The 23,483-nt window shown below is 30.0% G+C and overlaps 3 protein-coding genes and 1 long non-coding RNA gene across 10 annotated transcripts in view; 2 read left to right on the top strand and 2 right to left on the bottom strand.

Annotated features, from left to right (window-relative positions):
* The first annotated feature begins 97 nt into the window (after positions 1 to 97).
* Positions 98 to 1,487, top strand: LOC147906978 (uncharacterized). Its single transcript, XR_015547966.1, has 2 exons — positions 98 to 1,186; positions 1,306 to 1,487. It is a non-coding gene; the product is annotated as an uncharacterized LOC147906978 (long non-coding RNA).
* On the bottom strand, positions 1,407 to 4,596 carry Tmem43 (Transmembrane protein 43). 2 transcript variants are annotated; one of them, XM_011067839.2, is made up of 6 exons: positions 4,455 to 4,596; positions 4,172 to 4,351; positions 3,482 to 3,714; positions 3,018 to 3,318; positions 2,509 to 2,714; positions 1,407 to 2,005 (listed from the first exon to the last, which is right to left on the bottom strand). In XM_011067839.2, exons 1-6 carry the CDS (start codon positions 4,467 to 4,469, stop codon positions 1,723 to 1,725), a joined length of 1,218 nt encoding a protein of 405 aa, XP_011066141.1. In that variant the 5' UTR covers positions 4,470 to 4,596; the 3' UTR covers positions 1,407 to 1,722. The 2 variants fall into 2 exon arrangements, with proteins under 2 accessions (XP_011066141.1, XP_087271276.1); XM_087415150.1 differs by having other exon boundaries at positions 4,172 to 4,348; positions 4,455 to 4,593.
* Positions 4,597 to 5,334: 738 nt separating this feature from the next.
* The window catches only part of mRpL23 (mitochondrial ribosomal protein L23), a 111,150-nt gene continuing 93,001 nt past the window's right edge, over positions 5,335 to 23,483 (top strand). For 3 of the 6 annotated variants that reach the window (XR_015547963.1, XR_015547964.1, XM_087415157.1), the window contains exons 1-3: positions 5,335 to 5,494; positions 6,042 to 6,321; positions 6,410 to 6,562. Coding sequence is in view for 4 of the 6 variants with exons in the window: in XM_087415157.1 (XP_087271283.1) it covers positions 5,481 to 5,494; positions 6,042 to 6,321; positions 6,410 to 6,559 (444 nt within the window). In the remaining 2 variants the exon portion in view is untranslated. Of the gene's footprint in view, positions 5,495 to 6,041; positions 6,322 to 6,409; positions 6,621 to 6,702; positions 6,851 to 8,155; positions 8,247 to 23,483 lie in introns of those variants that run through there. The other 3 variants (XM_011067842.2, XM_011067841.2, XM_011067840.2) reach the window with 3 other exon arrangements.
* On the bottom strand, positions 6,740 to 18,573 carry LOC105153181 (fatty acid synthase-like). Its single transcript, XM_011067888.2, has 20 exons — positions 18,088 to 18,573; positions 17,833 to 18,026; positions 17,387 to 17,637; positions 16,786 to 17,017; positions 16,018 to 16,436; positions 14,412 to 14,705; positions 14,117 to 14,321; positions 13,882 to 14,036; positions 13,367 to 13,684; positions 12,736 to 13,235; positions 12,029 to 12,333; positions 11,546 to 11,956; positions 10,440 to 11,452; positions 10,052 to 10,296; positions 9,284 to 9,977; positions 8,347 to 9,178; positions 7,775 to 8,244; positions 7,415 to 7,666; positions 7,016 to 7,270; positions 6,740 to 6,932 (listed from the first exon to the last, which is right to left on the bottom strand). Exons 2-20 carry the CDS (start codon positions 17,999 to 18,001, stop codon positions 6,822 to 6,824), a joined length of 7,131 nt encoding a protein of 2,376 aa, XP_011066190.2. The 5' UTR covers positions 18,002 to 18,026; positions 18,088 to 18,573; the 3' UTR covers positions 6,740 to 6,821.

Below are 23,483 nucleotides of genomic sequence, written 5' to 3'. Positions count from 1 at the left end.
ATTAATATTTTATAAATAAATATGCGTACTTGTAAAGTTATAATATCCCACATATATTGCAAGAAAAATTACAACTTTTTCTCTGCTGTTATTATACAATAATTTCTGTTGATAATCATAACTTTGATAGAAATCACAATTTTAAAGAAAAATCGAATCAAGCTTACAATTGTAAACTTGAGTGCTCTCGATTTTCGAATATTTAAAACAGATCGCAAATTATTAACAATTTATCAAATTTACGGCGGCTTTATCGATTATCGTAAGTGACTGATAATTAAAAAAATTATTTAAGCAGAGAGAAACCTGAGCAATGTTCACTTTTCTTAGGATACATCGTCTACTTTTCAAGACTGGAGATGATAAATCGATATTTGGTTCATATAATCGTGTTACATGTAACCTCAAATTACATGACGAAATATCGATTTATCATCTTCGGCCTTGAAAAATTGATGTACCCTAAGAAAAGTGGACGTTGCTAGTTTACATCCACTTTGTTAGAGGGCAGTAGTGCGTGGCAGCATTTGGCGGTTATAAGTTTTGCCATCATGTCCTCTCTCAAGTTTCTCTCTGATTTAAGTGATAATTAATTTTAAAAAATTATCACAGACGCAACAATTAAAAAGTGAAATTGACATGTAATTAGAAATTATAATAAAATCATATAGTTTCATTAAGACGTATAAGTGAGAATTGTTTCTTTAAAGATTGTTTAGACTATATTTCGTATAATTTATTAATAATGGGGAGTTTTTGCAACATGGGTCCAGGTACGGTAAACGCTAAAGTCACGTTATTCTCATGGTATAAAAAATTGCTTTTTACACCATGATTATCCTTTTTTACGCGTCGCATTCGATTTCGGCAGTCAACTTCGTATAATCGTAGCATTCAACATGATCAACATACGCGGAATTGTGTTTGATTAAACTGTAATAAATGCAACGGATCAATTCGAGAAAAGGAGGAGATTTGACTATACATCGACACCAAGCATTACAACATAATGACTATGTTCAGCAAAAAAAGCTTTATATCTATTGTGAAATTCTTTATGATCGCTCTTGCCTCGCCTAGTCCTTCACTGCATGTATTCATATTAAAGAAAGATGCAAAGCCGCTTTTTCTGTTGAATCTAGCCAATATTTAGTTACAACTCGTGCAACTACTGTTTATCGTATCTGTAAGTGTTAAATTATTTCTTATTTTAATAATAATGGTGATGAATCTATGAACGTAATGGATATGTATATTTATATTCTTTACCATTGTATATTTATATTCTTTATCATTCAACCATAGGACTTCTTATAAAAGTTCAATGACATTTGTATTTAAACAATGGAGTGTTTTTAGAAGGAATCAATTATTGACAGGACTGATATTGTGATATTTTGTAAACATTATTTAAGACATGAAATATTTTAATGAATAACTAGCTTTGTACAGGAGAAATACACTTAATAAATAATTTTATGCTCCTACAGTCTTAATACACATATTAAAAAGTATAAACATTTTTTTATTTTAAATAATATTTTTCTCTTATTTATTTATTTTAAATATTTCTTGCCTATTATTAAACACACACACACACACACACACAAGAGAAAGAAAATAGACAAAGGAAGAATCAAATAAATGTATGCATGTTGATTAAATTAATAATTTAATGCACCTTAAGATAAATCGCTTTTAAAGCAACTTAATATATATAATCTATAACCTCCTGTAATTATCACGTTGCTGAGATGAAGATCCCGATGTCAGTGTCGAATAAATAAATGGCAAAATAGAGGCTAGTGCTAAACAGAGACCAATGACTGGTCGATACCATACCCAAGCGAAACCAATCACTAATAAACTGATAGACATAGAGACTGACATAGTCAGAGACTCGACTGCTATTATACCGCAAAGGAATGTCGAGTTTAGTATAATTGTTTTTAATATATTTGCTAAGCACGTTGCTGCCACAAACAAGACCAACCATCCGAGCCCTCTGCAATAAAAATAATGTCATTTAAACGAATGATAATCTAAATTCCCTGATATAAAAAAATATAATTATAATAAATTTGACAAATAGGGAATTAGCACTGTAATACAATCAATTTCAATATTACTGAATTGTATGTATTCTAATTTAATTATTATTGATTTGTAAACATGTTTCGGCTTAAACTTTTTAGCCATCCTTGGTACATATAGATAATTCCATGTGGAAAGGTAAGCATTCACATGTATAAAATTAAGCTACGGTACTCACATGATTTTCCTTATTTTTAATATCCATGGAAATATTGCCGAATTTATTATAATTATATTTTTTTAATATCATTTAACTATTAATATTTTATGATATATATTTCATATGTATATATTCATTTTAATAATAATAACAAGTGTAACTAAAAATTATATTTAATTCAGTTCTTTGAATTTATCAACGACAAGTATTTACATTTATTTTTATTTAAAATATTTGCTTTTATCTACAATTACCTGACAGTCCAGGTTCGCCAATAATTATGCACATGTTCCAAATGGAACATCTGATCCACTGACATTTTATGCTTTCGTTGAAGCAAAATTTCTTCACCATGAGATGTGTAATATGGTTTGATGGTATCTTTTTCCAATAAGCCAATTACCGAGTAAACATTGCCGTTTTTTCCCGCGTAGGAAAATTGTATTCTAATATCTCCCACCTATAAACAAAGTAAGCCATATTAGAAATAGTTCTATTAGAGATAAATAAGAAAGAAATAAAAAGTTTTTAAGTACAATACACATTGAATGGTGAATGTCTGACCACAGAGAAATTCCAACAGTTTTCTATGAATTTGACAGAACGGAACAATCTCTTTTCTGAAAAAAATTTTTGGAAATTTCGTCTTGAACTTTGTAATCATATTAATTTTAATTCTTGATTCCAAATGGAGTTCTCTAAATTCAAAATATTCTTAAATATTCCCCCTTTAAGAGAAAAAAAACTTCTTGCAGCGACATACTTGAGGATTCCACAAATCTGCGCTGTGGTAATACAATCCAGAATGCATTTTAATGTTCTTTCGCTCTGGTCTCTCATCACTAGTGATCTCTACAAAATCGTTGAATTTTTTTTTCAATTCCATGCCAAGCGTATAAGCGCCAATCTTCACTTCGTCTGCAATCTGCACTTGGCTCTTGATTGGTATTTCCTTGGGATTGTGATGGCCTGTACGAATGTAAAAGTGATCCGAATCCACGAGTTTGTCCTTCCATTCTGTCGTGTAATAATAGTGTTTCTCGCCCTCTGTTATTTCGCCAAAACTAAAAACAAAGATTTAATATATTTGATAGATATATATATATATATGTACTGTAGTGAAATAGTTTTTATGCTACTTAGCATGGATTGAATAGCAATTTTCAATTAAAGAGTTTTTGTTTTCGACAATCAAAATGATCAAGGATAAATGTCTTTTATCACTACCTTGGTTCTTCCTCGATTTCAACCCATTGGTACATCTGAACCCTCCTCTTCAGCTTCACGCTTGATATGATAATTCCATAATCTGGTTCTGTTAACGGTTCGGAGACTAGTAAGGGACCCGATAGATGTATCAAGCGGCCCTCATATTCAGACGATAGCATCATTGAATTAGGAAGCACGATAACATTGTGTAAAGCTTCATCCAAGGAATGCGCTATTTTTACGGCTCTTCCCTGAAAAGATACGAATATAAAAAATAATAAGATTGGAAATAAAACCATTTATGTTAGATATATTACTTTAAATAAGACCATTTATGTTAGATACATTACGAAGCGTCACTACGATCTGAATATTAAGATGTTGAACTATTATATATATTCATTTAAATGAATTAATTTCAGAAATTATATAATTGTGTGTCGATACGGTTATCGGACTTTCAATCTGAACAAACAATCTGAAATATTAATAATCCTCCCCAAATTTCCCAAATTTAATCTTAAAAAAACTGTAATAAACTTATTACGAAAAATATTGTCTCGGCCGGGATTGCCTCAAACCTGGATCTCTTGCTATAAAAAAGGTTTATCTATTACAATTTAATCATAACAATATTGAATTATTTAAATGTCTTTCTTTCCCTCCTTAAACGAGTTGGTCATATGACAGAAAGTGCCACTCGCAAACCTCATTCCAAAATAGTAGACACATTCCAGTGGCAAACATGATGGACCCAATTATCGCTGTCAGCCACGATTGCTTGAATTGTTCCGAGATCGTCATCGGCATTTGATTCACAGAGCCGGCTTGTCTTCCATTCTGACAATTCTGACGAAGTCCGTCTACATTTCTTTGTTGACTATTCTGCTACAAAACGTACGTTCCGAAAGTCTATCTTGTTCTGTTTCATCTCAATAATTAACATAAAGCGAGAATAATATATCTTATGTACAAGGTAAAGGGAACTTACATTCATACGATACATCCTGACGCCAACCGACGTCAGTCGTATTCTTGGAGCCACCAACGAGATACTATTAACACACTGTGCTATTAAGATGACTATGGAAGTTCGCGTGCTGTTAAAATTTAAATGTAAGAATTAAGAGTAAGAAATTAATAATACAGTACTAATGTCATGATTTATTAGTTTCTTAGACATGTATATATGTCTAAAACGTATATATAATACTCGATTTTTATTAAAAACTGTGATTTTAATGTTATCATCCGAGTTTGATTATCAATAGAGATGATAAACAGAGAAAAATTGTAATCTTTTTGCAATATATAGGATACTATAGTTTTACAAGCATGCATATTTATTTATGAATCATTTATATAATAAAAAATCATGAATTTAATAATGTATTAGCCAAATATTTATGTTGATAATAGCAAATTTATATCAATTATCGATAATGTCAGCGTTTTTCAATTATCTCTGGGCCCTCGGGGCCCTTTTTTTATACTGCCGAAAATTTCCCCAGGAGTCTTAATAGTATCTTGTCGGTGCTTTAGCCCATCCTAGATGTATTTTAAACATTTTATAGAGACTATTTTATAATTTAATTCTTTTATATGTATATGTTGGTGATATAATTTATAATTGCTACGTGGGATCTGTTATTTATTGCGAGTACGGAAAATCTATAGTTTGTATAACGTACTATAGATTTTTATAGTTTACATAGTCTACATTATCTACATAACAAAAAATCCATGTAAACCTCACGTAAATTTCACGTAAATCCGTGTATGGTACAACTCTGTTTTAGTTAAGTTTAGTGGAGATTTAAACCAGTGTTTAGCGAAGCTTTAAACCCATTTAGCAAAGACTCGAATCCCATTTAATTCAACTTGATTCTGTCGGTAATAATAATCTCTGTAAATAGTACTAAAAAGTTTGAGGTTATAACCATAATAACTAAGACGTTTGTTTTGTTCTGAAATATTTATTTAGACACGAAAAGAAGCTCTATTATTTCACAGCACAATGTCAACACGATTGTAAGTCTCCGCAATATTTAATGCGATAATTAGATAACAATAATTTTGAATTGAAATTAAACTTTAGATGCGATAGATATTTCTAACCTTATTTTAATTTATTAATTATTAGAATCCAACCGAAACTTTTATAGAAACTGAAAACGAACACTTATTACGTGTCAGTTTCGAATCATAGGTTTTCTTTATAAATATTAATTTTAATATGTGTAATTATTATTTCAATAATTAAATTATGTTTCTGAAGAAGTATTTATATTCTTTGGCCAAAATTGACACACAACTGAAATTTCAATTTTCGATTTCGGCCGAAATTAATTATTTTAGTAAATTACGATTTATAAAGAAAATGTAAACGATATATGGGCATATCTATACATGTGGTTTTTATAGGATTCCTATTTTTTCATTTTGGTTTTGGTTTTGATTGAAATTGACATGGAGCCGAGTGTTTTGGTTTAGTTTTGGCAAAAGTTTTGATCAGACTATTATACTTTATGTATAAATTACATGATTTTGATTATATGATTTTAAATTAATATTCTAGTTATCCTATGTATCAAAGAGGCAATCCACAATTAAGAGTTTTCCTACCAAATTTCTGGATGAAGCTAATTAAAGCGCCTACAGATCAGCTTCCAAATATTGTACAGTTTCACTGCTCTATGAAAATGTCTAAATACGATATAAAGAATTATCTAGAGAAAATTTATAATGTCAACGTAATTGAAGTGAGGACAAGAATAGCGATGGGTAGATTTAAGAGGGATCAATTGCAGCATTCAGTCATTAAGGAAGATGATAGAAAATTGGCCTACGTCGTACTGGTTAGATTGCAACTATTCTCTTGTTTCTTTTTATAGAAAGGGATTTAGAATTTTATTAGAAAAAAATAACTTTATTCACTCCTTGTAGCCGAAGGACCAGTCATTTGTGTTTCCTGATATATTCAAAAATGTAAAAGATGATATTGATAAAGAAAGTATAGACGTAGCTAAAAAGGACATGCAGAATTTCTTAGGACCTAACAAAGCTCCTGGATTACCTGGTTGGTTTAGGATATAATGCGTATGTATATTGTTTCGATATTTAAGGATTTGTAACCAATAAAACACTTGTTACTATTCTTAGTATTGTTTAACTTCCTGTACAATCACAATTTTTTAATTATTTACAATCTAATGAACTTTTTTATATCTCTTGTATAGGAGGATTTTGTTAATGGTAAGACTGATTAGAGAAATCTATTTTTTAAATATATACTTTATATAAAATAGTTTTTATTACAAAATTAAATTAACAAATTATATGTATAAAGATTAAAACATTAAATTATAAATGGTGGTTTTCCGTTAATTGCAGCTAATATTTTTTTGTTTCTCAACATCGTCACGTGATTACCTTCAACATAATGTACCTTCACTACGTTTTGAGTTACCTTAAATAATTGCATACTTCATTAATCAAAAATTTTGATAATTTGATTTATTTAATACAGATTAATGTAATTTTTTTAAATACCTTGGACAAACCATAATCCTCTTCAATCGGTGGTAACTTCAACGGGTGTGTAGGTTTTAGCAAAATTATAGAAGACTTAATAGGTGCCAAATTTGAAGAATCATATTCTTGGAGAGCGAATAAATGTTTGTAAATTGTTGTACACAGCGTCTTTAAATTTGTAAATGAAAGTGGTGCATTTACAACTAAGCACTGTTTGGCAAAAATATCATATCTTTCGTTCCAAGTATCACAATTCTTCAATTCCATTAGAATCTATCAAATTATCCATTTTGTTTTTATATACAAGACCAAAGAAAAGAACAAAAAATTGATAGCAATTTACATAAAAAACAGAATCATATTAGAAATGTATCATAAATTAATTTAATATACCATAGTCTAAGATGAAAATTATACCTTTTCACTACTTCCTGGTGAATAAATTTCCATAATATTAGTTAGAACGTAAATCTGAAGGTCTAATTCAGACTTTGGCATATAATATTTGTATACCCTTCGTAATAATTCAGGAGCGCCATCGATGAGAATCAGTCGGCCTTTAAAATTCATAGCTTCCAATCTTCTTGTTAACTCAACTGCGATAACAGATCCGAAGGAGAATCCTACCATTACAAAATCTTTCCCATTTCTCAGCTTTGGTATTATGTACTGTAAATACATGAAAGTTTTCGATGTGAACTTTATGCCCCTCAAATAAAAACAACATATTCGTCAATATAACAGGAATTACTGATATAGTAATAAGTTCACTGGTACCTTTATGAGATGATCAGTTTTCTCTGATATAATGTTTGTAGTAGGATCAATATTGCTTGTGTTATAATGGAAGGATGTTGCTGAAAATAAAATATCTGGTGCTAAATGATTAAATATAGTTCCACATCCGTCAACACCTGGTATAAGAAATACTTCTGTTCCCTGTCCTTTAGTCGAGAGAGTGGAATAAGTTTGCGAAATAAAATCTTCATCCTTTATAGCAAGAACTAAATATGCTAAATATTGTGGCTTCTCTGTGTTGAGTTTTTTTCTATTATGTATATTATTATCACTGATCTTTGTGGATATTTCAATGAGTTTTGCAAAAGTAAGATTTCGTATTTCTTGTACTGTGAAAAGAATATTAAACTCTCGTTCCAGAGTTTGTCTGATTTCCACGGCTATCATGGAGTCCATTCCAAGTTCGGCCAGAGATGAATTTGGACTTACAACTTTTATGTCGCTTATGTCTGTAGTATAAAATAGATTATTATTATGATTGTTTTGTACTATCCCATATCATTCATAAATTGGTTTTGTAAAAAATATATGCACAGGAAAATATTATCTACCTAAAATATTAGTGACAGTTTCTATCAGATTGCTAAATCCAGAAAATCTTGTTTTTTTCTCAGCTACAACCATGCTGCTTACAATTGGCCGGCTTTGAAGTAAAAACTTATCGAGTTCGTTAAGACAGCAGGAAATCTTTTGTTGTAGAGTGCCACCGATAATTAATTCTTTATTGTCCTCCTGCATGTCAGCGACAAATCCCACTTCACCTACAGCCCCCCATTGAATCGCTAATCCAGGCAATCCTTCCTCCACCCTCTTTTCGCAAATTCTCTCCATGATGGAGTTAGCCATGCCATAATTAGTTTGCTCAGCGTTTCCTCTGCCGCAGGAAACGGAAGAGAACACCACAAAATGCCGCAAGCTAAGACAGATTTTTCTAGAAAGTTTGTCCAATGTTTGAGTTGCTCGAGCCTTTGATAAGAAGGGCTCCGCGAACGTTTCTGCAGTTTGATTCTTCAAGAAGCTGTCCTTCAGTACCAAACCGAGATTGAATATTGCATCCACCGGTGCTTCTTTTTCCACACTTCGTAAAAGGCATTCGCAGTCTTTGGTGTCAGCAATATCGATATTTTTGATGATCAGAACTTTTACACCATATGATTTCCACAGTCGAATTTTCATGCGCTGGTAACCGTTTTTTATTCCAGTTCGTGAAATTAAAATAACATTTCTGGCACCACGAAGTATAAGCCAGTCGGTTAACTCTAATCCAAATCCACCCAGACCTCCTAGTATAATGTAACTTCTATCTCTGAGACAATAATAGCGACGATATGCGAGAATGTGCTTATCTAAAGGTTCATTCTTTTCATGGATATTTATAATTATCTATAAAAAAATTACACTAAGAATATATATTATGTGTGATAGAAGTTTAGACAAAACTATTATTTGTAATAATAACTCTATCTGCTACTATTAATTAGTACATACCTTTCCTATATGTTTTCCACTCGCCATGTACCTAAAAGCTTTTTCAATATCTGTTTTTGGAAAAATTGTTACTTGAATTGGTTTGATTGTTCCATTTTCAAGACCATCAGTTACCATTTTGCACAATAGCGACTTATACTTGTGATTATCAGTGAATAAATTATCCAATATAATTCCATGAAAACTGATACCTTTTTGGAACACAGACATATCTAGGGGATTATTAGAAATAGTATCAAATTTGCCAATCTCTAAGAATCGTCCGTTTTGAGTTAAACACCGAATGGAGGCGATTAATTTTTCTTCCGCCAATGAATTTAACACAATGTCGACTCCGCGACCTTTCGTCTGCTGCATTATCATTTGTTCAAAACTAGTATCTCGAGAATTTCCAATATGTTCATCTAAAATAGTTGGAAATAATTTTTTAATAAAATTTCGTTTATCACTCGTGCCCACGGTAGTAAACACCTCGCATCCTTCTTTGAGAGCAAGATGAATAGCTGCTTGTCCAACGCCTCCAGTACCAGAATGTACAAGTATTTTATCGCTTCTTTTTATTTTTCCGTAAATGTATAGGGCTAAGTAAACCGTACTGTAAATCACCGGGACTGTCGCTGCTTCTTCAAATGTCCACGTGTCGGGTATTTTCCAACACAGATCTTTATCTTTCACAACAACGTTTGCTATACAACTAAAAAGAATAATTTTAATTCAGTTTCAATTTTATGATATTACATAACAAACTAATTTTATAAAGTATTATACTCAGTCTCACGAATTCCCATTACACGTTGTTTGTTAGCATCCCATCCCACGTATTCCATTCCAATAGGAAAATATTGATCCAACCGTCCTTTCAAAAGCGTTTGAGTACATATTATTTTACCAGTCGTAAGCAATACATCTTTGAAATTCAGGGATGAGTAAACGACATTTACTAAATCTTCATGACGAGACTCAACTGATCTATTATTTTCTACCCAATAAAGTGTACTTAGATCAGCACAAACCTATAGAAAATTTTTCATATCATAACGTGTCACATATATAATAAAATGTATAAATAAAAACAGCGTGACAGTATTAAAAAGACGAGATACATAATATTGTATAATGATAGCAAGTAATATGTTTTGAAAAGATTTATACGTACCAATTGACGGACATGAGCGGTAGGTACAGGTCTGGCTTCGGGTTGTGGTAATTTTAAATGTCTGTATGATCCCCAAGTTTTATTAGAGCGTAGTACATTAATGGTCATATCTTTCTGTAATTGCTCTAGATAGAAGGGATCTTCAAGAGAGAATTTAGGTGCTTCCTTATCTTGAACGAGCACACCTCTAACAAGTTCTCCGCCTGGCTCTTTTCTCAAACAATTAATAAAACCCAATAAACCGCATTCAAAATCTCTCTCTCCAACAATTATGATTCTATTATTCTCATCGAGCTTGTTCTCATCGTCCATCAGCGACTTTAGATTTTCCAGCCAATTAAAGTTATCATTACTTATATGGACAACAATGCTTTTTTCTATCAAAATTTTCTTCTTTAGAAGTACAATCATTTCTTCATCAGTGCACTTTTCAAGAACAACATTTAATTCGTATTGTTGTAAATGTTTTTTATAGTCAATTATATATTTTTCACGCGTCAACAGGTAACCACCTTCTCTCAAAAATGGCAATAGTTGCTTTAACGATTCGTGTTGTTTGGTCAAAAGGTTGAATCCAGCAACAATTAAAGCTTTGTTATTTAAAGATGGTTTTTCAGAATCTTTGATTGAAAAGTTTTGCGATAAATCTGGGCTAAAACGATTCGGTGATGTTAATAGAGTGATACTCGTTTGTATTAACGGCATGTCATTAAATGCCTCAAGCAGCAACGAAGATGAAAGATATTCTAATGTAACATCATCTTCATCTTTCACTAGCTCCACAACCTCCACATTAATAATTTGATTATCTTCTAGAGCAAGTTGTGCTGATATCCGAATTGCTTCGTTTAAAGGAATCTTAATGCGATCACAATGAGCTACAAATGTATATTCTTCAAGAACAGTATCTTGGGCTAAATTCCGACGATTGATTTGAGTGGTGTTAAAACCTCGTATCTCTATTCCACCAGCTTTAATCGTGTCTATCTCTTTGTAAATTTGTATTGGTAATGCTGTAATACATAATAATATATTTTATGTCAGAGATTTTTTATATGATATTTATATATTGAACAAATAACTCTCAGTAATTGAAAAACAATTACGTTTATCAATGTCTGTTATAACTTTTCCACCATCCTGTAGTTTCGAAGCGTGAAGCACTGGATTGATCACTATTTTTCGAATACTCGTAGGAATATATAGATCTCTAGTATCGTATCCGATAAGTTTCATCTGTAACATAGAGTCCATGAATGTTACCCAATTATTTCTCCACATGATGTGTCCTTTTTCACATGATATAGATGCACTCTTCAATCCACGAAACAAATTGCTGTACTGATATCCACGCAATTTCAATTCCTTGTAGATATCACGTGCTGTCATGAGTTCTTCTTCATCATTATTTTCCAGTAATAGATTTGTCGGAATCATTTCTTGTTCCGGATTCAATGTCTCGTACACTGTACCTGTCACAATAACTCTATCTCCTTCGGTTATTTCAAACTTCCCATCTGTAATATTTTTATATATTCGTTTATACGCATTCTTATGATTATGCTACTTTAAAGTTACCTTTTTAATACCTTTCTGTATCGCAATTTTCAAATTTACAGCATAATTTTTCGACAAATAAACAGCACGAATAAAGTTTACATCTTTAAAAACTATCGATAGTGTTTTGTATATTTGCCCTTTTATCATGCCGACAGTTTGCCAAACAAGTGCAAGATAACTTGTCGCGGGTAACAAATTGTTTCCATCAATAACATGACCGCTCATATAATCATAATCCTCATTGTTGAGTAAAATTTCGACATATCTTTCTCTATATTTTATGGACTTTTGTATTTTATACTTTGGTACAAACCAATCTTCGGAATGATTCCATCTATTGATATGATATTAAAAAGTAATATATGTTTTATTTATTATATAATTATATATATATATTATTATATATTATTACATTTTTAAATATTTAAAATTTAAAAAAATTGCAGTTTTGGGGACCCATTCTTCCTACATTAAACTTTCAAAGAACGCAACAAAATTTTTTCGATTTTTTTTTACGATATCAATGAAGCTGTCCTTTGAAATTCTATTCCTTTCTAGTCCTTTTTTTCTTAAATGCATTGTTAAGAACTTTTCGACATTTACATGATTCTTTTATCGATATATAACCTTTTGTGACATGCGAAAAAGTTACAAACATTCCCAAAATTCTGTATGTATATATCTATTTATCTTATATGAACAATCTCTAAATTACAATTACGGCAATTTCTTATACCTGATCGATGGAGAAATCATAGGAGTTCCTCTGCTAACTGGATATTCCACCGGTGGATACAAATTTGCAACTTGCGGCTGTAGTCCAGAGTTGTAGAGCCTTCCAATTTCTTGAAAAATTACATTGTTATTTTGTTCAGTGCATTGAGTCAATACAATGTTTGTTACTTCTGGATGCAAAGATTCTTTCAATATATTCTGCAGAACGCCGCATGGTGCGAGTTCGATAGTAATAGCGTTACTCGGAATTAAATACAATGTTTGTTCAAAAAGAACGGTGTTTAATATACTATGGGTATGATAGTTCGCGGATGATAATTTTGATGCTGAATTAACCCATTCGGTACGAGGTACGGAAGTGCTGATCCACTTTGGACTTCGTTTCTTCGGCCAGGGTATTATTTTGTTCAAATTAAGTAAAAGTTGAGTTTCCGCGGATGCGAGATACGAACTATGATACGGTATGTCACAATAGATCTCCTTTACATAAATGTTAATCATCTGATAAAAAAAAATGCAACACATACAATTGTAGCAAATTATATCTTGAACTTAACGATTCGATATTTTAATAACTATTAAATAAATTTTTTCATCCATTTAGAAAATATAAGTCCTATCTTCAAATTTACCTGTAATTTTTTCATGAATTCTTGTACGGATTCTATAGGTCCACTCACAACGCTATTGTTCTCACTATTGCGGCATACTATTTGAATGTCCGTTGGACATATGTTTTTAAGATAATCGTAACCGATACTGACAATCGCCATTGAGCTACGAATTATTTTTCCTTCAGCACATGTCAAACCAATAAAGTATGCTGATAAAATAGTTTGTTCAATGGTGAGACATCCATCTGCGTACGCGCAACCGAGTTCACCGCCAGAATGACTAATCATGTAATCCGGATTAATTCCTAAGGATGTTAGGAGATCTACTAAGCCGACCTACAAGTATATTCCAAATACTTATAACAGAATACCGTGTTTAAAAAATTTTTTGCTGAAAAATAATAATATGAAAATAATAAAATGTAATGAAATATCTAATAACGACATAAAAAAGATGTTTATCGTAGGTATATTTTTCACTGATATAATATAATTGATACTAACGTATACCTGTGTGAAATATAATATTATACCTGAATAGCAATGATTCCAAGAAACGCGTTTAATGCGTTTTCGCATACTTCTGTATTTGTCAAAATGTTCTTGACGTTTATATTATATGGTTTTAAAATATTGTCGCATTTTCTTATTGTTTTTGCAAAAACGTGAAATTTTAATAAGTTTCGACCTGATAAAATTTTAATTAAAAAATTATACTATTTTATTTAGATCCCCTTATAAACAAATTATAGAATATTAAATATATACCCATTCCTGGCCACTGCGAACCTAAAGCTGAAAATACGAAGCAGACAGGTCTTTTCACGGTATTACAATTTTGAATTTCTTTTATTGAATTTTGTTGGATAGAATTCAGTATTATGTATCCTCTCCATGAGTGACCGTCTAGATTGTCTGCATAGATGTCATGTAATAAACGGATGTATTCTACATCTATTGGATGATTAGCAATCTATAACGATAAATTTCTTGAAATAAAAATTACTATATAGTGTCTTTAATATTTGAAACTCTCAAATGAGCTTTTTAAATGTCTACTAACATCGTTTAAAAACAACTTCACTGATTCTTCAGTGCGTCCAGATAATATGACAAGTCTAGGTAAATCATCATTCGGTGCTCCATTATTAACTTTCTGTTTACGATTCCATTTTAATAACATATGAGCGTTGGCTCCTCCAAAACCGAAAGAATTTATTCCTATATAACCGTTTGTAATGGGCGTTGGTTCTTGAACGACATGGATTTTTTCATTTTTTAAGGCATTTATATCATCTCGTGGTGATTTATAATTGATGTTTGGTGGAATAAAACCAGTTTCGAAGGCTATTATTGTCTTCAAAAAGTAAATTAATTTTATAATATAAAGATGTAAAAATCATTATTTATAAAAAAATAAATTCTAGTGTTTCTTGAAGTAGATATATAAAAGAGAAAAATAACATTTTTAATACCGAAAAATGTAGAAAATTGATAAAAGTGTAGAAAATTTTTGAAAATATTAAAATATTATATAAAACTTATATGTGATACTACGTTGGTCATTCGATAAGTCTGGTAAATCTTTATGAGTAAATCTTTTTGACACCTGGAAAGTATCATTCTTCAAACTCTTCCAGGTCAAATTTCAACCAGAATTGATGCGTTATTCACGTTTGGTAGTTGTTTAAAACGAACGAGAAATTAAGCGTCATTAAATGGATTGTTACACCATTTTATAAAGATTATCAGACTTATCGAAAAATCCTCGTATACAACTATTGAACATTTTGTTTCGTGACGAAGAGAGCGTATATTTATTATGTAACTATTGGTTTACACTTATTATGTATATAGCAAATGTAAAATAGCCTATACATATACGAAAACACAGTGTTGATCTTAACACATTTACACTGACCGTATTCTGTTGTCATTAGTTCTAAGTTAAATAAAGTTTGATTTAAAAAATTATAATATATTTGTTTATATTAAAAATGGTTGTGTATAGGCCTGCGTGTAATATGTATCTGAAAATAAGTGTAAATATGTATATTACACACTTTGCACAATTACACAGAAATAAGAAACCTGAAAAATAGTATCACATGTGTTGTATAATAATATACGTGTTTTATAATGTATTTAATAGTTTATTATTTTAATAATTTTCTCTATGCTTCCTAATATTATAAATGTTATTTTTCTTTTTCATATATATTAAGAAATAATTGATTTTTATATTAGTAGTAGTTTTGTATTAGTCCAAAATTAATTCCAGATATACAATTTTTTATGAATATGTATAAAATAAATCGTTGAAATCTATGTATAATTCATACTGAAAACTAATCAATGACAGAGATTTCGACAATTTCAGCGATTTATTTCTAGCAGATTCGATGTCGATTTGATGTCGATTCCATTATTATTTCTGACTGGGATATTAATTCCAATATTCAAATTAATTCAAATAAGAATGTAAAAAGATTTTCAAAACGGTAAAAAATTTTTCATGCATATTGTGACTTACCGAATAATTTTTACAAAAAAATAAGTCTTTTGTTTGTACATATACATATACGTGTATGTGATTGAAAAATCACTGTGCGTAAAATAAAAGCAAATTCTATAGTAATAAATAAAAATGGTAGCTACACTTGTTTTACCTTAGCGATTTGAATAAAAGCACTTGCAGGTTCACTATGACCAAGATTGGATTTTACGGAGCCGATCATTAATGGAGTTTCTCTATTTTTACACAAACTGTTATAGATAGCAGTGACTTCCTGTGGATCGCCAATTTTAGTACCGGTACCATGTGTTTCAATGTAATCCAAGCAAGATGTCAATATTCCGCATTCATTGTAATATTCCTTTAGTAAAGTACTTTGCATTAGCAAGGATGGATATGTTATTCCTTCTTCTTTGTAACCGTCACTGTTTAATTTAATATGTGGACATATAGCATAAATTCTCTTTGCATTTTTTGCCTTTTGAAGATATACTATTGCCACTGCTTCGCTACGCGAATAACCGTTTCCATTGGAATCGAAAGGTCTGCAATAGCCCTCGGGTGATAAAACACCTACATATAATATAAAGTCTTGTATCATATCATATATATGGATATAAATATGCATTTTTTAATATATTTTGTATTTTTTATGTATTTCACACTCACATTATTAAATTAAGTTATTATTAAAAAATTAAATAATTATCAGTTTTATTCTCTATAAAGTAATATTCTGTTTTGAAAAATATCTTATTACAAATGTTTTATCGAGATTATGCAACTCATTAAAATTTATTTATTTTTTGTGAATTAGAGACGTGCAAACTACTAAATTTTACATCTAGCTTATTATTATAGTAAGTAGATCAATCAGTTTTAAGTAAAAATATTAAAATTAGTAAATTAATTATAAAAATACCAAGACGAGCGTATTGCAGACTAATAATCGGATGCAAACATAGATTTCCAGCTCCAATTATCGCGTCTTCGCATTTTCCCGACATAATACAATGATAACCAAGGGCCATGGCATAAAGACTAGAACTACATGCTGTATCAACGGTATAAGATGGTCCTTTTAGATCCAAGTAGTACGAAATCACATTTGCCATTGTAGATTTGCTACATCCAACGATTTGAAAATCGTCTAACTATTTACAAAACATTAGCGTTTATAATTTTCGTATATGACTTATAAAGTTATTATTAGTAATCTCTACTTTGCTTATGCAGGATGAATCATTAATAATAATATTAGAGACTGTTATTTTTAATATTAAACGGAATATAAAATTTTTACTTTCTATAATCCATTTAGTATCGAAAATAACATTCTATGATAAAATTAGTTTTTTTCTATGTTGAGTTTTTCTAACTTCAAAGATGATTATTCTATCTTTGTTCTTCTCATTGGAATTGTATGACTTTTATGAGTTAAAAAAAAAAGTTTGTCAATCAACTCTTTTCGTAATTGTACGCTTGTTATTCATCCTGTATGCATGTATCAATAATTTTTTTACCTGATAATTCTCATATAGAAATTTCTCTTGTCCTTCAACATAAGATGTGCCTATGATCACAGCAGTATTTTTTCCTTGTAATTGCTTTGGATTAATTCCTGCATCGATAATTGCTTCATAAGAATGTTCCAGAAACATTCTCCCTTCGGGCATGAGTACGTGTGCTTGCTTGAAAGATAATCCAAAGAAATCCGCATCAAATTTTTCCAAATTGTTAATTGTTCCCATACGCGTTGGTAAGTCTGGATGCTCTAATGAAAGATAAATGTTTTCACATAAAGATGTTATGTTCCTTCTTCATATCTTTAGATGGAATTTTAATTTGAAGTACACTTCTTTAACAAATAAGTATGTAATTACATTTAGTACAGATGAAGTGGTATATTATTCTGTCTCAACCAATCATACATAAATGCAAAAGTGTAACTATGAATTTGAATTTTTACCTTTTTCCCATCGGCCATGATCTGCTCTGACGAGATCAATTTTATTGAATAAGTTTTCTCGTAAATGATTCATGTTATCTGAACCAGGAAATCTGCCAGCAATACCAGATATAACGATCTCCTCGTCGAAATCAATATCATTCCATCTATATGCTTCTTTGTCATCCATGGTTTTTATTATTTTTTCAGATAATCTAGAAAAATGTTATGTGTTTCTTATGTGGTTATTTTTTTTATTCATGCTGTCAATTATACCTGATTCTGATATTTATAATATTGCTATAGTATCGTTTGAGTTACAGATGAGAAATGCGTTTAAACTTTTTAACGACAGGCACTTTTTATACAAACTCATATGAGTGTTGTAATATTAAAACGTTGACTATTAGTGTTGCATACGTTTTATACCGGGAAAATTTACGCGCCGTCTGACTTATACTGTGACCTATGCAAAGTCAAACAAGAATTTTTTACATCTTAAGCGATTTAATTATTATATTTTGAGCGATCTAATTATTTTCGTGGTTTAATTATTTTCAATGCAATTCACCGGTTAAAATAATACATATTTTTTTTTGTAAAAGTAATTATCTTTATTTATAAGCAATTATCTTTATCAGTTCTTTTTATTACTTAATTTAAACAATTTAGCTACATGTATATTTTATTTTTTCCGATGAGAGCTTTTTATGATTGCATTCCATTTGACATTTGTAATGCTCTTAGAATCATTGCATTCTTGTTGTTGATCAAATATTAAACAAGAATAAATGAGATTTGCAAATGTTGTAAGTACCAAATGGAACGCATTCTATACATATTATCCCAGTAAGCAAGAAACATTTTGGAACATTTCAGTAGCATTGTAGCAATGTTACAATGTTGTTGAAATGTTTCAAAATGTTTCTTGTTTATTGGGATAATATGTATAGAGTGCGTTCCATTTGGTGCTTACAACATTTGCCTCATTTATTCTTGTTTTTAATTTTGTCATTAGTACTTTGTAGTTTGTCATTAATACTTGATCAATAACAAAAATGCAATGATTCTTATAATTGCACGCCAAAATTATTTTCAGTATTTAAACTGAACCGGTGTAACAGTTTTATAAATTAAAGTAAATGTTGTTATGATACTTTTTAATGTTCATACAATATTACAGTAATACTAAATAATGTTACTTTTAATAATCATGTAATATTATCAGAATATATAACCATCCATTAATATTTTAAGAATATTATTTAATTTCAATAAAATATTCTTCAAATTTTACATTTAATATTCTGGAAATATGTCTGAAATATTATTTAATATTAAATAATATTATATTATTATATTATATTAAATATCTCTATAAGATTATAATTATGCTAAATATAATTTCTATTTATTTTAAATTAAGAAAAAATATTGAGTAAGACGTATATCGTATTTTTAAACAGTATTCACTAGAATATTTCTAAATTTTATAGGTGATTCTAAATTTTTGGCTTAGCGTTTGTTTTTTTAAGTTTTTGCTCCTATGTTGTTAGTTAAAGCATTTCCGTTTGAGAAAGAGGAGAGAAAGAGAGAGAGAGAGAGAGAGAGAGAGAGAGAGAGAGAGAGAGAGAGAGAGAGAGAGAAAGACAGAGAGAAAAAGGAAAAGAGAAGGAGAATATAAAGTATTCTCATCGGGATACATGTACATGGAATTGAAGTTTCATGTTTCGAAAATAAAAATTTCAATTCATGTATGAATAATGTATAAAATAGCGGCCAATATTTAAGTAGGACAATAGGTCAAAATGATTAAAAACAGTATATTAAAATAAATCATGCCTTTTAATATCAAAAACTGACTTTTAACTATCATTTCGTAATTATTTTTTTAATGACTTGTTCTGCCTGAATAATGTATTAATGGTATGCATTATTGAGGCAGAAGGTTATTTATTGTAAAGGCAAATTATAACAACACGAATGACTGTTTTCCGACTTACAGTCAACTTTTCTCAGTCGACTTACGAATATGAAAAATCAACTGTCAGTTGGCCGTTCTTAGTTAGTGACTTATCGACAAGCAGCCGCCTAATAGTCGACAGCAGTCGACTATTTGCTGATTATTAATGGACTTCTGAAAGTCGACTAAAAGTCAATTGACTGTTTTAATCAATTATGTTTTAGTCAACTATAAGTCGGGGCGAAAGCCACGCGGCGGAACTTTAGCCTTTAGATATTCAAGAGTAGTCCAGCGCTACTATAAAGAAGTAAGGCTTCGCAAAACCAATATTTTCTCCCTCGAATTAGAGCGAGCTCCAAAAAGGACTTCTTCTCAGATATCAGATCTCTCTATGTATAACATAGTACCTTTAGTTACGTTCCACTTTTTTGTTAACTTATTGGGCATTGATGACCATAAAATATCTTTTAATTTTCGCAATGCTTGAATAAGTTAACAAAAAAGTGTGGAACATTAACCATTTAAAAGTTGACTATTCGGTAGTTTGTCAATTTTTATTAACTCGATTAATAATAGTCGATTATTTTCAGGATATTATAGGGAATTTTTACAATAACGTAAATCCAGATATGGCAAGCGCGATTTTATATTTACTTCACGGAAAAAGATAATTTTGCTATATGTATGTGAATGCAAAAGGCTTGCAAAATTTAACTGTCAAATTTGTTTGTTGTTCATAGCAAATAAATTGGTTTGTGCCTAGCGCATTTTTTTTTCTTTGAGATATCAAAAGCACTTGTAGCCAAGTAATGGTTTAACTTATTCCTTAAAAAAGTTTGTCATTTTGATGCGTTCATGCGTTGCAGACCTTAGTTTCTTTATATCTTTTGATTAGAACTACTAAACCAGCATTGCATGTTTAAAACATTTATATTTAAAATGAATATCTGAGAATGAATTACATCATGTCAACATGAATTATTTATTTTTTTAAAGAACAAAGCAATGCGTTTTATTTTGTTTTAAACATGCTTTTTAAATATTGTTTAAAACATGTTTAAAATGTTTTGTTTCTCAAAAAAAAAAAAAAAAAGATTTTTAATTCTGAATTTCAAATTCTGATTTCAAAACGCCTTGAAAGTTCACTCTGAGTTGATTCGTGCATGATTACGACTAAAAAATTAATCACGTGAATATAGAATGCCATCAATTAGGATGGAAACGCGGTTGGTTGTAAGTGGATCCGGAGATTGATTGGAATTTATATTGATAATCATAACTCACACAACACACGAATGACAGTTTGTCGACTTATAATCGACTTTTTCCAGTCGGCGTATAGTAGACTATTATAGTTGACTATTTGTTGGCTATTAGACTATGTTAGTCGACTGTAAATCGATTTAAAATTGACAAAAGCTCTATTTTTCACGCACGCACGTACATACACACTGAACTATATATACACTGTAATAGGCATCGAGGAAAATTTGTGGCCACAATTTGATCAGCCATCATTTTAGTTGGGACGATATTTGAGCGAAAGAAACATTCGCGCGCACGCTGCGATCGATATATCGATCAATGTATTATCGATATATGGAAATCTATTTGGATATGAAACATTTGGGTATGTAAACAAAAATAATGTCACTTTAATTTTATTAGTACATTTAATAAAGTAACATTAATAACACTTTTCATATCCTACATCGTTAATACATGGAATTGATATATTTAATACAAAAATTCTTACCTATGAAATGAAATGTCCTTTTTATTTCTTTACCCGGACATACAGCACTTCATGTTGATGCTTTGACAATCGAAAATTAATTTGTGAGATTATCATTATTTCAAATAAGTTAATACGAAATAAAATATATGTTATGTAAAATATATAAAAGAATAGAAATATATATTTATCTCAACATCTAACTTTGATCGCTTAGAGTTTCTTGTACTTAAATGAGAAAATATATGTATATATAGGAAAATGTATTTTGTATTGCATTACCCTGTCTATTTTATTTTACCTGCATGTAATAATTCTATTTTATTTGCACGAACATTTTCAAAAACATGCTAATTTATTATAGAATAATATTATCGCTAATAATTGTATTAAAATATTTATTATATAAATTTCTTCAAAATGTTCATTCCTGTATAACTGATTATGTTGTTTTATATGATAATAAGAGTTTACATGAGTATATTGTGCTTCTTTGGAAAATAAAATTTATTATAATAAGACCTTCCAGCTAACCAATATTGAAAATAAGTTATCGAATAATCAATTTCTGGATAATTAATGTTTCCACTTTTGTATTAATTTATTGGGCACTGATAAGATATCTTTCAATCATCAATGCCCAATAATTTAATAAAGAAGTGGAATATTAACCATACAGAAGTTGACTATTTGATAATTTGTCAATTTTAGTTAACTGGATTAATAATAATCGATTATTATCGAGACGATAGTCGACTATTAGTCGACATTCGGGCTGACTTTGAAATCTTGATTTCTCCAGTCAACTTATAATTGACTTTTAGTCGACTTCGTGTTGTTTGGGAAATTACAAAAAAACAATTTATATATTTGAGAAAATTTATATACGATTTTTGAGAATTTGTTACGATGCTTTATTAAGTATTTATTGTAAGATTGTAACGCAATCCTGCAATCTTGAAGTATCTTCATTGTTGAAAAATTGGATACATGATATATGATATATGATAATCACTAAAACATTCTTGCAATTATATTATTAATAATAACATTTTAATTTTAATTTTAATGTTTGAATTTAAAATATAATAAATGTGTATTTTTTGAAAGAATAGGGATCGTATGTTGTATATAATATTTTGAAGTATTCTGTAGTACGAAATTTTTATTTTAAATAGATCAAGCGATGTGGTAGCGGCACCAAGTACATAAACAATTGACGTGAATGTTACTGGGTAAACAAATGTGCGCTACCAAGCTTATCCAGAATTTTTTCGTCAAAATTTATTTCAGTTAAAATATCTCAGAAACTAAAACCGTAATAAAAAAATCTAATGATAGTTTTATAATATATTTGAAGTAAGAGCTTTTGATTGTAACTAGTCCAATTAAAATCGGTACATTCAATCTTGAGATCTCGAGATTTCTTAATCCGAAAAGATCATTTACATTATTTTACAGTTTTAGACTCACATACACACACACACACACACACACACGCGCGCGCGCGCGCGCGCGCACACACACGCACGCACGCACGCACGCACGCACGCACGCACGCACGTAAAGCCAGTTTGTCATTCAAGTAGCTTTCACAATGCCTACATATAATATTACTAAAAAATTATGCAATGTAAGTGAATATTAATGTACGAACACAGTAGATTTTTTTTGTTTCTGAGATATTTTAATCAAAATAAATTTTGACGAAAGAATTTTAGATATAAGCTTGATAGCGCGCTATGATATTTGTTTACGCAGCGACATTTACGTCAATTTCTTATATACGATACTTAGTGTTACTTGATAACTATAACTTAAAAAAAAGTTTTTCGATTAATTTAAAACAAAGCAGTAATTTTGGTACCTGCATTGAATAAAAAATGTATGTAAACACAATAAAAAATTTATTAAAATTTGTCCAATGAACAATTTTATTTTCATAATGATTCAGGTTTTATAAAAGGATGAATT

This window comes from Acromyrmex echinatior, chromosome 17 (genome assembly GCF_024713525.1).
Source record: "Acromyrmex echinatior isolate Ae372 chromosome 17, ASM2471352v2, whole genome shotgun sequence".
Lineage (NCBI taxonomy): Eukaryota > Metazoa > Arthropoda > Insecta > Hymenoptera > Formicidae > Acromyrmex > Acromyrmex echinatior.
Note: the sequence above shows the minus strand (reverse complement) of the source record. Positions and strands in the feature narration are given on the sequence as shown.

What these genes read in the sequence shown, in the direction of transcription:
- Tmem43 (XM_011067839.2), bottom strand. An exon ending in GAAATCGAGGAAGAACCAAG is followed by an intron (nt 3,319 to 3,481) that starts GTAGTGATAAAA and finishes CTTTGTTTTTAG; the next exon opens with TTTTGGCGAAATAACAGAGG. An exon ending in TGGCGAACCTGGACTGTCAG is followed by an intron (nt 2,006 to 2,508) that starts GTAATTGTAGAT and finishes TTTTTATTGCAG; the next exon opens with AGGGCTCGGATGGTTGGTCT.
- LOC105153181 (XM_011067888.2), bottom strand. Translation starts at nt 18,001, where the DNA reads ATGGATGACAAAGAAGCATATAGATGGAATGATATTGATTTCGACGAG. An exon ending in TTCTATATGAGAATTATCAG is followed by an intron (nt 17,018 to 17,386) that starts GTAAAAAAATTA and finishes TTTTGTAAATAG; the next exon opens with TTAGACGATTTTCAAATCGT. An exon ending in ATGATTTCTCCATCGATCAG is followed by an intron (nt 12,334 to 12,735) that starts GTATAAGAAATT and finishes TCATATCAATAG; the next exon opens with ATGGAATCATTCCGAAGATT.